Source organism: Asterias rubens, chromosome 13, assembly GCF_902459465.1.
Source record: "Asterias rubens chromosome 13, eAstRub1.3, whole genome shotgun sequence".
NCBI lineage: Eukaryota > Metazoa > Echinodermata > Asteroidea > Forcipulatida > Asteriidae > Asterias > Asterias rubens.
Genome location: NC_047074.1, coordinates 13,577,204 through 13,595,610, shown reverse-complemented (window position 1 = coordinate 13,595,610; position 18,407 = coordinate 13,577,204). Strand labels below are relative to the sequence as shown.

Sequence of the window (18,407 nt, the reverse complement as noted above, 5' to 3'; positions counted from 1 at the left end):
ACAGTGTTTAATCGCGGGTCGATTAAGAATTTGTGTACATTGTGTACTCCATACCAATATTGTCAACAAAAATTGCATTGGCATAAAAACGAAAGGACGATCAGAACAGGGGAATTTTTTCTTGTCACATTTTCGCATGCGGATGTCAAAGTTTCAGTCATGAATTCCATTCTTCTGAGAGTGATTTCCGTTTGGTGTGCTATTTATTCATCTTGCCAGGCATACAGTTCACACGGGAGCGACTTTGTACACATAAACCCCTCCGTTATTTTGACATTCTCGGAGAATCTAACACATAATTCTCAAGACAACATCGAGGCGTTTGGTTTTCCGAGAACACCGAGGACAACCGATGACCGACCCAAGACTCGCCACCGTCGAAACGCCGCCAATCTACCCACGGGGTTGGCCGGCGAGGAAGAGGGCGGCACGGTGAATGCACCGAGTCAAATCTTCGCCTACAAGAAGGGGGATTTCAACATTGGAGGGATGTTTGCTGTTCGATTTCCTGATCCGAAATATACCGATCCTTGTTCGAGAGTTCTAACGTTGACGGGGTTGCGGATTGAGAGCATGTTGTACGCCATTGACTTTATAAACAACAGCACAGATATCTTGCCCGGTGTGGAGTTAGGATTTGAAATTCGGGATGACTGCTCAAATAAAAACAGAGCGCTGAGGGTAATTACGGGGAAAATATGCCAAGACAAACCTGACTACCTTTTTCACTTTAACCCATTTGGTAAAAATGACTTGTGACTTTTTTATTTTTTTATTTTTTTTTTATTACAATTCAATGGGTAGTTATGTGATTGTGACTGTGAGTGAGTAATGTTTGTCAAATTCTAGACCCAGTTACCGGAGCGCTGTACTCCTTTTTTCTAAAAATTTTCAGGATAGTACGACCTTACTCCTAAAAATATGAGTTTCGATCCGCTATCATCTCCAGGCGATAGCGGAACAAACCTCATAGTTCTGGGATTAGTACGACCGATAATGTCAAATTTCGAAAAATAGGAGTACAGCACTCCAGTATAAGCATGATAAGTTACTGGGTCTTGTCAAATGGAACACTTTTCTGAGATGTGGAAAGGTAAACATTAGTTTTTGGTTTGCATTTTTCCTTGTGCAGGAAGCCCTGAGTTTTGTTTCAACGACAGGAGGAGGAGCGTGCCCAGATGAAGCCCAGACGGTCGGTGTAGTTGGTACAGGATCAAGCTCTACTTCGGGACCAGTAGCCAATTTATTGGGTAAAAACACGGTACTTCTAGAAACTTTAAAAACACGGACACTATACCAAATTTGACCAAATTCGTGTTGGTTTTAATAAAGAGTACAACAGATCTAGAATTTCATCTTTGAGAGGGCAGGGCCATTTCCATTTTGCACAGGGCACTTTCTTCCATTGGATCATCTTTATTAAAAGTCTATGGGAAACTTCAGAAGGGCAACGGTGGCCACGGCCGCTGTTTAAACTCAAGGCCTGGAACTTGGAAGTGCCAAGTTGGAATTTGCATCATTTCCAGCATAAATGGTGAAGAGTAGGCTAAAGGCCTGAACATCTATTAACTTTTTTGCTGTACTCGCTTGTTGTGCTAATTTAACTTTGGTACAGTGAAGTTCTCCAATTGAATATTCTAACAATTTTTTTAAAATTTTCATCAGGTCTGTTTAAAGTTCCTCAAGTGAGTTACTCGGCAACCAGTTCGTTGCTAAGCAACAAGAAACTCTACCCATACTTTATGCGTACCGTCGCCTCGGACGTCAACCAGGCTGCCGTAATGGCAGACTTAGCAGAGGATATGAACTGGAACTATGTCATGATTATTCATACCGACGATGCATACGGCACGCCAGGCATGGAGCACCTGAGCACCCTTCTAGAGGCAAGGAATGTCTGCATCGCTCACACCTTCAGCTTGAGATCGGAGAGTCGTGGCATCGTCGCTGATAACATCGTTCAAACGCTGTTGGACGAGCCGGAAATATCAGTAAGGAAAAGTTTCATTGAATGAACAAGAAGATCAAATAACTTGGCTTTTAAAAATAGCTACTTTAGCAAAAATGTGTAATGGGAGTGTTAGGCTATTTAAACTTGTTTATATTGTGTTTGTTTATAATTTATTTTGATGTTGTGCTTTTCTGATAGTTTTGCAATTATAATAAAAAAGTTAGACCCAAATCTCAAACTTTTGAAAAACTAGGAAAAGTTCTGCTGTTGATGGCATGCGTCAAAATGACAATACTTTTACATCGTTTGTGGGATGTTGCTTCGTAACTTCGTTATTCTCTATGCTGTAACAAAGTTGGTACAAAAATTGGAGCTGCCACATAATATGACAATGGAAGTAGTTTTACCTCCATGATTAGACGTAACATAAATTATACAAATTTGTCTTCAAAAGCACCAGAGAAGAGTATTAAAAATAAAAATCTGTTTAATCTCAAGTGAACTCACAAATTACAGCAAAACAAACTTGTTCCCTTTTTTTTATTTTCTTTTTTTGAATATTTGTTTGAAACATTTATAGCAGAGATGTGACATCCTCTTATAACAATTAAAATCAAAGGCATGCAGTGGCACTTTTGGTAATTACTAGCATTTTTTGGTAATTATTAGCATCTTAGTAACGAGTAATGGGGAGAGTTTTTGCTAGGTTTTTGAGAAAGAAGTAATTTTCCGCGAATTTGATTTCGAGACCTCGGATTTAGAATTTGAGGTCCCGAAATCAAGCTCCTAAAGGGCACACAAATTCTTGTGACAAGGGTCTTTAATGTAACAATTAAAACAAAAATAAAAATTGAAATGTTTATTCATTTTTTTTTCTCAGGTGATTTTCACATTCTGTCAAAAAACGGACATATTGCGTGTCTTGAACGAGGCCTTCAATCGGGGTCTATTGGACAGAACGTGGATTGCTAGCGATTCTTGGGGCCAATCATCGCAGACCGTTCAAGACGTGGAGCCAGTGGTCAGAGGAATGCTGGGTATTATACCCAAATCTTCGCCATATGAGAAGTTTCAAAGGTGCGTGCTAGATTACTCATTGAATACATGTTTTGGAATAAAACAAAGAAAGCTTCATCCAGAACATCAATAAAAAAAAATCAGTTTTGCCTACTATTGGTAATTAGTTCAAATAATTGTTAGCATAAAAACTTACTTGGTAACAAGCAATGGAGAACTGAGTTGATAGTATAAAATATTGTGAGAAATATGGCTCCCTCTGAAGTAACTTAGTTTTTTAGAAAGAATTATTTTCCCACTCAATTAGACTTCAGCTGAAGCCTTTTATAATATGGAAGCATACAAATTTTTACAAGCTGACAAGTGTGTTTTTCTAAACATCTTTTGTCAATGTAAATCTAATTTTCTCATTAGAATTAATTTGTATTCAAAAAATAAATAATAATTGTGGTTGTTTGGTTTTACATTATTTGTGCATTTCATAAGTTATAAATGTTGTTGCCCCCCCCCCCTATTTGCTATTGTTTTTATCTGTGGAGTCCACTGGAGTACCTTAAGGCCCTGGCATAAGACGCTCTGTCACGTCTATAAATGTTTTAATATCGTTATTTTTTTATTCTGCAGTTATTTAGCCGAACTGGACCCATATACCAATCAGCGTAATCCATGGTATCAACTCACACTAGGAGAGCAGTTTAATTGTACATTTGATCCGTCGAGCCTTTTGCGTAAACCATGTACGGGAACGGAGACGTTTGCCCAGGTGGAAGACACTCATGCGCGATTTGTGATTGATGCAGTGTTAGCGCTGGCTTATGGACTAAACAACATGATATCAGAATGTCAAGGTGAGTCAATTAGGCCAAATAATACAAAAATACCAGTTGATCCTCCAGATTTTTAAAAAAAGAGGAGGATGAGGGACTTGTTATTTATTATATACCTCACATATAGAATCCTCTAATCTGATTGGTTAAAAGGGAGTCGTGGAAATAGCTATGCCCGCTTTTTCTTTCAAGATGACGTCATATTGACTATGCCCAGGGCAACCACAAACTTATTTATACCTATTAGTTGCATGAGGACCTGTGTTAACACTAACACTAACAGGGTCAGATAACACTAACAAGATTTGCTGGTAGACATTCACTAATATTGTTTAATGAAACAGATGGTTACAAGTGTTCGAGAGCATCACGTTAGATTCGGGAAAAGTTTCTAGGCCAGTCCTTTTGAAAAGATCGGATTAAAAAACATAATAATAATAATAAATAGTAAAAAAAAGGATGCGGCACCCCAAAAAGGATGCGGGTGGGGACGATCAACTGGTATTTCTTTTAATTTGGCCTTATAACATCTATCAAATAATTGTCATTTAAAGGCACTGGACATTATTGGTAATTAGTCCAAATAATTGTTAGCATAAAAACTTAGTTGGTAACGAGCAATGGAGAATTGAGTTGATAGTATAACATATTGTGAGAAATGGCTCCCTCTGAAGTAGCATACAGTTTATTAGAAGGAGGTATTTTCTCACTCAAATAATAAAATACTTCAGCTGAAGTCTTTAATTTGCATCTGGAAGCACATAAATTTGTACAAGGGTGTTTTTCTAACCGTCTTTTGTCGTCATGCATTTCATTTTCTCATAAGAATTCACTTGTGTTAAAAATTAAAAATAATTTTTTGGTTGGCTTTACATTATTTGTGCATTTAATGAGTTTTAAACTATATATTTTTGACTAATTTACACGATGAGATTTATGTGTTTTTCCCCTTTTATGATTTCATATGATGTACATGTACTTTTTTTGTTTATTTTATTCAGGCATGCAACTCTTCCGCGGTTCTGCGGAATTCCGCGTTTTTTCTCTCTCGTATTTTACGAAATATATGCCTGGCATTAACAGTGTACAACTACAATCATGTAAAATAAGCCTAGTACATGCTTAAAATGCACCTAAGCATAAAACCTCAACATTTTCTAGGGTACCATTGTGGGTATCATGTCCCGTGGCGTTTCGGCTGCCTCGCTCCGCACTTGCGTTGTGCCCTTGAAAATGTTCCTCATTTTTTTTCAACGGGCAGTTGCATGCCTGTTTATTCATTTATTGCTCATTTTTAGTTACCCACCAAGTCAAACTACAGCGCTTGACTGCACTGACAATGCTCAGGCATTTCAGAGGGTCTTTTGTCATCAAAAACCTGTCTTTAAACTCTGTCTCTCGTGGCCTTACACTTTACAGTCTTTCTTGCTCAGTACAAAGAAATCGGATGTGAATTCATAATTATCAGAAGTAACGCGCTTCATGGCGAACAAACATGTTTTTCAGCAAAGATGCTTTTAACTTTTTTGTTTTGTTCCAAGCACAAGATCCGGCTCGTTGCAGAAATTAATTATTTCTTGGATTTGATTATCATTTTAATTGAATCTTTTGAATTTTGTTTCCTGCTGGTTTGTTTGATGATTTAATTATTGCTGTTTCCCTGAATGTATGTGCCTTGCACGCCTTTTAACTATAGTCAAAACCATGACTATGCCCTCAGCTTCGCTTCGGGCATAGTCATGGTTTTGACATCACCTTGGGCCTATAATTTCAACTGTCCCCTCATAGCAGTCAATATTTCCATACTATTTACTTCTTTTTTTTTTCACGATGGCCGATTAGTATTTCAAATCAAACAGGCCACCAATTCTTCAGTTTGAATCAACCACAAACATATTTATAACTATTAGTTGCATGAGGACCTATGTTAACACTAACACTAACAGGGTCAGATAACACTAACAAGATTTGCTGGTAGACATTCACTAATATTGTTTAATGAAACAGATGGTTACAAGTGTTCGAGAGCATCACGTTAGATTCGGGAAAAGTTTCTAGGCCAGTCCTTTTGAAAAGATCGGATTAAAAAAAATAATAATAATAATAAATAGTAAAAAAAAGGATGCGGCCCCCAAAAAGGATGCGGGTGGGGACGATCAACTGGTATTTCTTTTAATTTGGCCTTATAACATCTATCAAATAATTGTCATTTAAAGGCACTGGACATTATTGGTAATTAGTCCAAATAATTGTTAGCACAAAAACTTAGTTGGTAACGAGCAATGGAGAATTGAGTTGATAGTATAACATATTGTGAGAAACGGCTCCCTCTGAAGTAGCATACAGTTTTTTAGAAGGAGGTATTTTCTCACTCAAATAACAAAATACTTCAGCTGAAGTCTTTAATTATGCATCTGGAAGCACATAAATTTGTACAAGGGTGTTTTTCTAACCGTCTTTTGTCGTCATGCATTTCATTTTCTCATAAGAATTCACTTGTGTTAAAAATTAAGAATAATTTTTTGGTTGGCTTTACATTATTTGTGCATTTAATGAGTTTTAAACTATATATTTTTGACTAATTTACACGATGAGATTTATGTGTTTTTCCCCTTTTATGATTTCATATGATGTACATGTACTTCTTTTGTTTATTTTATTCATTTATTGCTCATTTTTGTTAGTTACCCACCAAGTCAAACTACAGCGCTTGACTGCACTGACAATGCTCAGGCATTTCAGAGGGTCTTTTGTCATCAAAAACCTTTCTTTAAACTCTGTCTCTTGTGGCTTTACACTTTACAGTCTTTCTTGCTCAGTACAAAGAAATCGGATGTGAATTCATAATTATCAGTAGTAACGCGCTTCATGGCGAACAAACATGTTTTTCAGCAAAGATGCTTTTAACTTTTTTGTTTTGTTCCAAGCACAAGATCCGGCTCGTTGCAGAAATTAATTATTTCTTGAATTTGATTATCATTTTAATTGAATCTTTTGAATTTTTTTTTCCTGCTGGTTTGTTTGATGATTTAATTATTGCTGTTTCGCCGGATGTATGTGCCTTGCACGCCTTTTAACTTCAGCAATTGCCTATTCTCATTGTCATTAGACCAAGTACCAATGCTGTCATTGCTGTCATGTCCCTGGTCATTGTCCCTCTGCCCCTGCAGCGGATTTCACAAAAGGCTAGGATGAATCCTATCTCGAGTCGAGTTAGGACGAGTAACCCTTCCTAACTTGGGATGGGTTCAATGCAGCCTTTGGATGTCCTAAGTCCTAAGATTAATCCTAGTTTAGGAAGAGTTTAGTGAAATCGACGGCTGGTCATATTAATGCCTCCATGTCCCTGGGTCATTACATGTTACTTAATGCCCTTGGTCATTGCCTCAATGCCCCTGGCCATAGACTTCATGCTTGGTCATTATGCCTACAATTATGCCCCTGGCAGGCCTGGAATTACACGCATGGATGACCTCCAATGCCCCTGGTGTTGGCCTTTTTTTTTTTTTTTTTTTTTTTTAATAAGATTTTCCAATGGAAGTGCCCATTGCAAAATGAAAATGGACTTGCCCTTTTAAAGATGAAATTTCAGGCTTGCCCTAGCCGCTCATTGCCTTTTAAATGCCCCTTGTCAGACTATGCATGCATTAATATATACATCAACTGTTTCTCATATTTAAAATCTTTTGGGGCGAAAAAATTATCTGAACCATTTTTATTCCAAAGGGAATCCTTTATCAGACTAGTTTATACTATCAGCTGCTGCAGTGCTTGAACTCAATAAGTACATTGTAAGTTTTATGGCCGTTACTTTTGGAGTTGTTATCCCATCTATGACCCTTACTATGCATGTATACCCACTCTAATTTTGTTTTGTTTTTTTCTCTCCAGATTGCCATGGTAACGTTCAAATTGATGGAGAAGCATACCTTGATTACGTAAGGAATGTGAACTTCACTGGAGTGACGAACCCTAACTTCAAGTTCGATGAAGACGGAGATCCGCTGGCCCAGTATGAAATACACAACTTACAGGTGGGTCCTGTCACATTCTTAGTAATGAGCAATGGAGAACTGTTGACAGTGTAAAACAATGTGAGAAATGGCTCCCTCTGAAATGCCCATACATGTACATTGCTAATCTTAGAGTTTTTTTGGCTTTGTTATACTATTATATTTCAGGAAAATTTATATGAAACAGAAATATGTGGCTTTGTTTTAGAATTGTGGATTTATGTATGGTGACATGCCTTGGAAAACTGACAAATGTCAATCCTGTGATCCTGTGTTTCTGCAATCGATGTTTTCAACGACACCCAGCAAACCATAATGTTGTTACAATGAACAATATCCAGTTAATAAACACAAGCCAGCCGGACTTGTTAGGTAAAAAACCTTGTTAGACTAACGATAAAATTCATTAGCCTCAGGCCCTGCGGCCCTGTGTAAACATTGAACTCTGCTTGCCATAGAGTATCGATTGCCTTTATGCACTGTCGAGCGTAAACTGACAAATGAACCAATTTGGCTAATTTTGTGTTATCAATGGTTACCGAGCAACACAAGAATGGAACTTTCACTTATGATTAATCTTGGCTAGTTGTAAAAAGAAACCTTTGTAAATAATTAACGACGCCACTCGGCAAACAGTGCCTTACACTATAAAGTTTGATACACATTCTTTGCTCTCGTAGTGATGAAATTTAACAAATAACCATGGCCAAAATGTGAGCATCTTTCGTACAGAATATTTGACTTACCGGTTTCATGCAGTGATTAATAAAAAATGATTATTATTATCACTGATAGTCGTTAGGGAGATGGGGTGGGGGTGGGGGGGGGGTTGGAAATTTGCATTCTGCCTGATAAGAAAGATTATTTATAATAATTATACTTTACTGTATATCCAACTCAGGCTTCAGCCTCGTTGGGTATTGGGACGCAGAAGCCATACTTGCCCGTATTCCACTCGCGATTGTGTGTTAACTTATTTTTGTGTGCCATTCCCTCACTGTTTTGTGACTGTGGAGACTGGCTAAAGTGTTCTCTTTTTTAACCCAAAACAAACAAATATTAGCAAAAAAAACTGACTTTGTAACGAGCATTTGAGAGTCTGAGACAGTATTGAAGGAAACGACTCCCTCTGAAGTAATTTATGCAACAAGGGCATTTTTTTCTTTCATTATTTTCTCGCAACTAACTTCGGCGAACAATTGAGCCAAATTTTTTGCAGGGTTTGTTGTTTTATGCATGTGTTGAGATACACCAATTGAGAAGACTGGTCTTTGACAATTACCAAACATGTCCAGTGCCTTTAACCAGAAACCACATTTTTAATATAGTTTTGCTATTTTTAGGAAAACAAACTCAAAGAGGCACACCCCCTATGACATGCCCAAATCAAAGATTTTTTTTTTGGATTTCATTCTACAAATGTACTTCATTTTAATTTAGGAACATGGGAGGGAGTTTTCATTTGTGAGAGTCGCCGACTGGGATCCAGTGAAGAAGTTTACCGAGTGGAAAGACGTCGTTTGGCAGGCAGGAACGACGCCCCCATTGTCAAGATGTTCACCGGATTGTCCGGCTGGAAATTTCATCACTCTGCAAACTCACAAATGCTGCTGGAAATGCTACCCATGCGAAGGTATGCTGATTGTCAAACTAAAAAATAGAATTTGCTGTTGCGAACTGCTTACTCACCAAAATAACCTATGGTCCTTATAACAAAAATAGCCATTGGCCTTTTGTACACATGAAGTAAGAACAGCAGTTCAAAATCTGTACCTGTGGTTGTTACAAAAAGATTTCTTTCTTGTTCTTTTTTCTCCTGAAAACGAGCAGAGGATATAGGGCGGACACTAATAGGTTTGGGTAAATTTGTCTGTTTACACCTAAATCACAGGGTGTACTCGTATAGTGTCCACCATACCTCAAAAGGCTAATATTGTTCGAAACGTTGAGACCAAACTGGCTCTTTTCAGAGCCAACACTCCCTCAAAAGAGATTGAATGCATGGTTGTATCCGCAAGTTTACTGTTATTTAAAATTTATTTTTATCCTTTACACCATGCAAAGCTTCAAACATCACTTTCTTGTTGGCCTTGCAGGTATTAGCATCAGTACATCTCAGAATTCCATGCAATGTACAAGTTGTAAAGATGGAGAGAGAGTTAACGCTAATAGGACAGTCTGTCTGGTCAACCCAGTCATCTATCTCCAATGGAAGGACCCAGTGGCCATTGTCTTCAGCTTTCTTACCTCCATCGGACTCATAGTCACAGGTTTTTCTCTCCTAGTTTACATCCAGTAAGTAGCTTTTTTTTATGAATACAATAATGAAGGATTGCTGATGACCCGTAGTTCAAGATGTCATACATCCTTTGTGCAAAACGAGGTTCACACTTTTGTGGAATCAAAGGTTGTTTTCACTCTGTACATTTCCTGAAGGCAATCAGAGCCTACTGATCGAAATGTTGAGTTGTCAACCACCGGTTCTTCACAGAACCAACACTACTCAAAAGAGATTAACACATGGTGTTACAATACTGCAAAACCTTACCTGATTAATTTATTTTTTCTTTCTAAATTTTGATTTATCTCCAGACATAGAAACTCTGCAACCATAAAAGCGACCAGCACAGAACTCAGTTATCTTCTTCTACTCGGCATCGCAATGAATTATTGTTGTACTTTTCTCTTCATCGCCACGCCAACAGACATCATTTGCAGCGCCAAGATCCTCGTGATGGGCGCGAGTTTCTCGGTTTACGTCGGTGCGTTGCTCACCAAGACAAATCGCATCTCAAGAATCTTCAATCGGAAACTGTCTGATGGAGCGCCATCTATGTTCCTTAATATCCAGGTAGGGTGATAATTTAACTCTCCTCTTCTTTTTCCTTTTTCTTGATTCTTTGAAGAGATTTTGAACTGTGATTTTTGTCTTTATTTATCACAGTTCTTTATTAAATATCTATGTAAAACATTTTTTCATTTTCAAGTAGTAAACCACAATGGAAACTGACTATAAAAAACAAAACAATTGTGGAACAAGAAAATTTTAGCTGGGACCTTATGTTGGCGATTTCTCTATTTTTTCAATTTCTCACGTGGCACCTCTAAACTAAGTAATTTACAAAATGGGGAGACCACCCGCACAAGGGGTAGAGTTTGTAAAGCGCCAGCATTTTAATCCGGAGGTCACAGGTTCAAATCCCGCTCTAGTCAGATTTTCAACCCCAACATTTTTTGTTCAAAGTTTTAAATTTTGCATGATTACAATTTCATCTCGTTAGGTCTCATCCGCTTTTTCTATTTTAGTACCAGCTGATGTTTGCGTTTGGGATCGTAGCCATCCAGATCGCTCTTCAAGTGATTTGGTTTCAGGTTGAGCCAGGTGTCGCCGCGCTGGATTACTCTGATCCTGAGTTCACTTTATTACAGTGTCAATACTCGTCATATCTCGGACCCTCCGTTGCTATCGGTGAGTTCGGAATCCGTAAGCAATGTCTGAATTTATTTCTGTTTAGGCAGAGGCGTGTTAATCCTTTACAGACCTTTAATTTCGGTATAATTATAACCATATGCCTAGACATGGTTTTACTGATGATTTTTTAAACATCTATTTCTTGTTAAAGTGCTAAAAACAATAAATTGGTTTGGTTTGTCTACTTGCCAGGTAGACTATGTTCTTTGAGAACTGTCTTGCTCTGAAAACATTCTTTTTCAATCAGTAAATGTCGCCTTGCTTGGCCACCAGTTCTAGACTTTCTAGTCAAAGGGAGACCGGCTTTTCACGGGACTTTCTCAGCTAAATGCCGCAGGCTTTGCCTAGTTGTGGTTTTCCTCTTGGTTTTTTATTGCATTCCCTTTGTTGTTGTTTCCTGTCATTCTCTGAGCGCTTTGTAACCCCAGGAAAAGGCGCTATATAAATGGTATTATTATTATTATTATTATTATTATTTATACTTTACTACCGCAGAGTAGATTTTTCGGAATTTAGGAGACTTCTCACATCTGAAAAGAACTGTCCTGCTTTTTAACTACTACCTTGGCGGAAGGTAGAAAATCTACAGAGACTACTACTGTAGCTTTAGTGGATCAAGGGGATTTCTTGTTATAGCTATGTTGCCCAGACACATTTTGGAAATAAGACACTCAACTCTTGATGAACGAGTATCCAATTTTCGATTTTGATTTTTGTTTCCCCATTAGGTTACAATGCTATACTAGCAATGCTGTGTTTGTACAAAGCCTTCAGGACTCGTAAACTACCGGGGCAGTTCAATGACTCTCGCGGGATTTGCTTTGCTATGCTCACGTGTTGCTTGATATGGTAGGAAATTAAACACTTGCAGGGTTCGCCCATAACTTTCTTATTTAATAGGACTCTTTTAACGAGAGGTAATATTTATGTTGCAACTTGGAATATCAGTTACGAGAAACAAGACAAAAAACGCAAATAGGGGTTGAAATTTTCACAAATATTTTTGTTGTAAATTTAAGTTCCAAAATATGTTTTGTTTTATATTTGCAACTTCCTTCCTGACAAATAACATCAAAAAGGGGTTAAAATAAGCATTGAAAAATGTGCCGATGTATGTATCACAGGGATGAATAAAAGTCGCATGTGAAAGTTCCATAAATGCAAAGCAGAAAAACAGATAGCCACAGTTTGTAATGAATACACAAATATTCAACTTTAGTGTTGAATTTTTTGGAAATAAAGCAACAAATTAGCAAGGAACTCTATATATATGTTTACAATAAAAAGTTCTTTTTATTATTATGCTCAAGATCTTGCCAAGACCAATGATGTACCATCTTTTCCCTGTCCTTCCAGGTTCATCTTTTTCGCTTCGTACTTCACGACAACCGGTATCGCGAACTCCATCATCTGCAGCACTGCCTTCCTATCCTGCGGTACGTCCGGCTTGATCTGTATGTTTCTACCTAAGCTTTGGATCGTTCTCATGAGACCCGAGCGCAACGTGCGACAATCCACGCTGAAAATGAAGAGCTCATTGGGGAGTCATGTGACGATAAACACGGTCAGCGGAGCAGTGACAAACAACAAAGCGAAAAAGGTGGGGTTGTATTTCCCTCCTAAGCTTCTGCATATTTTAAAGAAATCCTGAAGTGTAACATAATTTATTATTGCAGGAGTTTCCTTTCCAGTGACTTCCCTTGATTTGAAAAAATTGCTATAGTTAACTTTAAAGGGTGTCCAGGCCAAATGGTTATAGAGCACCGATTTCAAGTTCTGCTGGTTAAGTCATCGGCGTGTGGGTTTGGGTCCCGGTCGTGACACTTGTGTCCTTGAGCAAGATACTTTATTATTATTTGCTTTTCTTCACCCAGGGGTATAAATGGGAACTTGGGAGGGCAGAGGTTGATATTGTGTATGAAAAAGCCTTCGGAGCGCTATGGTTTCCGAGGTTGTACACTCCCCAGGGAGCTGGGAAAGATTAAAGGGATGTTACTGGCTCAATGACCAGCCGTCGATTTCACCAAACTCATCCTAACTTAGGATTAATCCTAGGACTTAGGACGAGTAAAGTTCCCTATCCTTATACGTTAGGACACAATGAACCCATCCTAAGTTAGGACGGACTACTAGTACTCGAGATAGGATTAATCCTAGCATTTCGTGAAATTGGCTGCAAGACACTAATGTAAAGTCCATTTAGACATTAATGTAAAACGTTGAGGGGGTTACCCTGTTTGTTACAGCCCATGTGTTGGTGGCAACGTGCCCCTGGTGGCATTTGATTTGGATCCATTTCCCAAATCCATGAAGTGAAGCTCTCACCTTGAAGTGGCCTTGTGACGATGGGGGATCTCTCATAAAACAAACAATAAACAAAGTAATTATTACAATTCTTTGTTCATAATTCCTTAGAATGATGGGTTATCTCTGAAGCCGGACCCTTCTGACATGAAAGCTTCATCGAGTCACAGCTCAGAGGGAGACGGGGACAATCTTTCACAGATCAGCAACGAGAACGACGACCAGAAGTTCCTGGAAGAGATTAAGATTCTGGAGCAAGACTTACAGGAGGCGGAGATGGAACGCGACGATGCGGTTGCCATGGCGAATGAGAAGTATCAGCAGATGATTGAGCTACAGAAAAGGTTAGTGAAACCTCTTAGCCTCCTCCAGAAACCTTACTAGATCGTATTTCCACCATGCAAAGTTTCAAATCCTCAAAGAACATTAATATAATTCCTTGAAATTGTGACACTTTTACATTCTTGATTTGTTGTTTTAGCCAAGAGGATGAGCTGCTTGAAATCGACAAAGAAATCCAGCTAGAAAAGACGAGTTTAAGGGAGCTTCTTAAGAACGAAGGAATGCTGGATGACGAAATTGATGGAATAGTTGCCATGGAAATAAACAGCAACAATGAGGAGGGGAACGACTGGAATGAAAAGGTAAACAATAACAACAAAACAACAAATCTTTAGCATCAACAAACAAAGCTCAATGTTTATTTGGTTTTTGGGTAACACCATGTGTATAGCTACTTGCTGGGTAGATTATGTTCCTTTGAGAACTTGATTTGCTATGATTTTGGAAGACTTGTCAGTTCTAAAAAGAACTGTTTTGCTTATTTCAGAAGGTAGGAAATCGGCTTAAACTACTACTTTCGCTGAGTGGATCAAGGGGACCTCTCGGTATTAACTTCATTGCCGATGAGCTAGAGGTGGCTTGTAGCAGTTTGCATTATTACAAGTCAATTAGTGATGGTTTTTTTTTAAAACCTTTTTATGTCCGACTTTCTTTTAAAGATAAAAGAATTAGTCTTCAAGCTAGATGCCGTTTCCAGTGAGCGAGATACACTCGACAAACAGGTTCAGGAATTAAAACTGGAATGTCAACACTGGAAACAGATTATGTGAGTATTTTTTCCCTCTATCTATTGGAAAATGAGTTGATCACAAAATTTAATTTGACCTTGAAGCCCCTCTTTGTCCCAAGGTCAAATCCCACTTCAAACCTTCAGGCTTTTAAGTGCCGAAGTTTCTCATAAGTTTTTATTTTATTTTTCGTCTGACATGTTTAATAATTATAATAGTAATACTATTAATAATAACTAGTTCTTATATAGCGCATTTCAAAATAACGTCTCAATGTGCTTTACATTAGTGCCCTGGTCATTGGGCCAATAACATTCAATTAATCTTTCTCAGCTCACTGGGGAGTATACAGCCCTGCAGCCGATTTCATGAAACTTTACGCAACTACGTAAGTCCACTTGCGCAACATTTATGGCGTAGGTTGTGCCATAAACGTTGCGCAAGTGGACTGACGCAGTTGCTTAAGTTTCGTGAAATCGGGGGCTGGGCTGCTGTATGGCGCTAGTGGCTTTTTCATACACAATATCAACCTCTACCCTCGCAGGTACCCATTTATACCACTGGGTGAAGGGAAGTAATTATAGCAAAGCATCTTGCATAAGGACACACCTGCCATGACCTTGATTCGAACCCACAATCCGATATTACTGTATTCTCTTTACAGGCTTACATACATCGAGTTTAACGAGCGCCATTGCTGACTGTTCATTGGTTTCAGTATCAGAAAGTAATATTTTTTCCCCCTAATTGATATTTTTTGCCTGATCTATGATCGTTGCTTGTCTATTAAATGTATTATACAGGAATGGTAAGGGATACAAAGCACTGTTTAAGTTCAGTCTGAAAGCGTACTGATTATAAAGTTCATACTAGAACCATTTGATTGGGGGAAATATTTCCCTCTCCCGAAATGAATTCATGTTTAAAAACAGCTGATTTGAGTTGTTACGGCCAAAATTTAAGACATTGTGTGTAGATGCGGAAAATTGTCCCATTGTCTGTCACTATTTACTCCTGACTCCCACAATGGATCAAGCCTAAATTTTCTCAGGTTTTTGTTTCGTGTTTACTTTTGATCATACAAAGCATAAACACTGTCTGCAACTATTTTGTCAGCTCTACTAATCCTGTATAATACATGTAAGCTTGTAAGCATTTAGGAAATCTACTACTAACATCTACTAACTGTAAACTTGTTATTCCTTTATTACCTATTTTCTTTTATCTCATTTCATTTGTTTCATTAGAAACTGGTAAAATCATTTATTGAGAACTTTGGCTCATGATATTTGTATTTTATCTGTTTCATTTATTCTACTTTCATTTTTCCCGGTAGTGTAATGTGAGAATGAATTTATTCTATTAAAGATATGTAATATTAAATTGCACTGAGAAATTAAGTTGATCTGTTTGCAAATCCTGTAACCAGAGAAGGTTAAGGAGAAGCAATTACAGTAAATTTTCTTGGCCAAGAACTCAAGTATCACGACCAGGATTCGAACCCACACTCAGCAATCAAAAGTTGAGTCGATGCTCTTGACCCATTCGCCATGACACTCTATAAATGTTTGAAAAATAATATGAAGCAACATTTTGTTTATATGATTTGAGGGCATTGCATGGTGAGGTGTCAATATATATTTGGCTTGCAGTAACACCATGTGTGTATCTACTTGCCAGGTAGAGTTTGTTCTTAGAGAACTGTATTCTCTATTGTACTACCGTAGAGTAGAAATTTGTTTTTTAATATTAGAGACGTAGACTCTATGTCAACATGGAAAATGTAAATTCAGAACCTTTTCTTTGCCCTTTTTAGTTGAGTGGAAGTAGGTCAAATCTCGCAGCCATTTTGTGGATGCTATCGGCCATTTGGTACCAGCCACTTGCAGCCAATATGGCTTCTGAAGGCATTTGTTGTATTTTGCTATAAATTATAATCATTTCTTTTTTTATTTCAGCAATTTTATTTTATCATGAGAATGGAAAATATATTGCATTTGTTGCATACTGCTACATTTTTAAAATCAGTTTATTCTTTTCTTCTTTAATTTTTTTTAAATTTTATAATCAGGAACAAAACTATGAATTAGTTGAAGAATTTTCGGCAATGAAATATCAAAATGGCTGGTTGATTTCATACATCGCATCTTAATTTTATCATCAATTTAATTCATTGATGCTTTCGACACCCTTATTTTCCGACAACCCCTCATGATTTGCGTGCTAGGGCTTGGGACTACGGTTAGGAGAATACATGTAAGGATGCCGGAACATAGTAATAATAATAATAATAATAATAATAAGACTTGTAATGCGCACATATCCACCCTGCTGGGTGTTCAATGCGCAGTAAAACTAAAAACCAAAACGAAAACGAAACAAAGAAAAACAGACACAACAAAATTAGTCCTTGAAAACCTGTGACATAAGATAAGTTTTGAGAAGAGATTTGAATTTTGTGGTACAAAGACGAGATCTAAGATTAAGTGGTAGAGAGTTCCAGATGCGTGGCATAGCTGAAGAAAAAGTAACCATTTTATAATTTGTTATCAGAATTCATTTATTGATGTTTTTGTTTTGACACTAGGTCTCAAAGTGTTCAGGAAACATCTCATAATGACACCGAAGTGGAGGGTCTGGCTGAAGACATTTCAACGACAAAAGATGACGTGAAACTCACCGTGTGAAGTTTCTCTAATCATTCTTTTATTTTATGAAAAGGTGTCCTCGGTTCAATGATGTTATGACTGAGTAACAGATCCCACTGTCCCTCATACATGTCGATATTTCTCTACATAAGTCAGGTTACCTCGACCTCTTTGGACTCCACCTTGCTTATTGTGCTCCCAGAGGACAAGCTTGCTGGCTGGAAGCTCAGGTAGGCAATAAGCACTAAGCTTGGGGAACCCGAGTTAGAGATTTGAGTTAAAGACACTTGACACTATTTGTAATTGTCAAAGACCAGTCTTCTCACTTGGTGTATCTCAACATATGCATAAAATAATTGGGCCCATGCCAGGCGTCATCAGCATTGCAAAAAATACTGAGAAAAAAGGGGTATTTTTTGACAGGCAGTGGTGGCTGCAAAATGTAAAAATAGGGTCTGTTTGTTTATTGGCTTTTTAAGAGTTTTTCCTTTAACTAATATACTGCTGCAGCAGTATATTTTGTTTCAGAACCTAAATTTTCCCAATTTTCGTTTTGGAAAGTACTTTCTGTCCAACCAAAATGATGTGTGTGCTCATAAATAATGCATGATGTGTTTACTCACGAATAATGAATGTATAATTTTGTTGCTTAGTGCTGTTGTTATTACTATAATTATTTTGTTAAAGTTTACTTTGTGGAAACAGAACCCATGGAATGCTGTAGCTATCCTTGCAGATCTGGGCCCAATTTTATAGAGCTACTTAAGCACAAAAAAAGTAGCTAAGCACAACAACATTTTAAGGTTACCACTCAAAGTGTACAATCTGTGACTGGTATCCTGCTCTTTTCTGCTTAGCAGCAAATTATTAAGCAATAATGTCTGCAGTAGAGTAGCTTCATGAAACTGGGCCCTGCTGAGGCCATTCATATTGGCTGCTTTTTTACCTGTATTGGTTGATCTGGGCCCAATTTCATTAAGCTGATAAGCCCAAAATTTGCTTAGCATGAAATTTCTTCCTTGATAAAAACAGGATTACCAACCATTTGTTGCATATTGCTTGTTCACAGCTGTTGCTTGCTTATCCTGAAAATCACATGAACATT

At 37.8% G+C, this 18,407-nt stretch overlaps 1 protein-coding gene across 2 annotated transcripts; it reads left to right on the top strand.

The window, feature by feature from the left end:
- The first annotated feature begins 119 nt into the window (after positions 1 to 119).
- LOC117298965 (metabotropic glutamate receptor 3-like) lies at positions 120 to 18,311 on the top strand. Of its 2 annotated transcripts, XM_033782358.1 has the most exons (17): positions 120 to 681; positions 1,133 to 1,250; positions 1,666 to 1,991; positions 2,832 to 3,028; positions 3,593 to 3,816; positions 7,687 to 7,829; positions 9,249 to 9,441; positions 9,905 to 10,103; positions 10,401 to 10,659; positions 11,115 to 11,277; positions 12,009 to 12,129; positions 12,637 to 12,880; positions 13,696 to 13,928; positions 14,066 to 14,228; positions 14,586 to 14,692; positions 15,319 to 15,381; positions 17,242 to 17,321. In XM_033782358.1, the coding sequence occupies exons 1-16, from the start codon at positions 160 to 162 to the stop codon at positions 15,353 to 15,355; spliced, it is 3,249 nt and encodes a 1,082-aa protein (XP_033638249.1). In that variant the 5' UTR covers positions 120 to 159; the 3' UTR covers positions 15,356 to 15,381; positions 17,242 to 17,321. The 2 variants fall into 2 exon arrangements, with proteins under 2 accessions (XP_033638249.1, XP_033638248.1); XM_033782357.1 differs by lacking the exon at positions 15,319 to 15,381 and having other exon boundaries at positions 17,242 to 18,311.
- Positions 18,312 to 18,407: the final 96 nt, after the last annotated feature.

Bases quoted from the DNA above. Each gene is read 5' to 3' on its own strand.
- LOC117298965 (XM_033782357.1), top strand. From the start codon at position 160: ATGAATTCCATTCTTCTGAGAGTGATTTCCGTTTGGTGTGCTATTTAT. The intron at 682-1,132 runs GTAATTACGGGG...TTCCTTGTGCAG, and splicing joins ATAAAAACAGAGCGCTGAGG to GAAGCCCTGAGTTTTGTTTC. The intron at 3,029-3,592 runs GTGCGTGCTAGA...TTTATTCTGCAG, and splicing joins CCATATGAGAAGTTTCAAAG to TTATTTAGCCGAACTGGACC.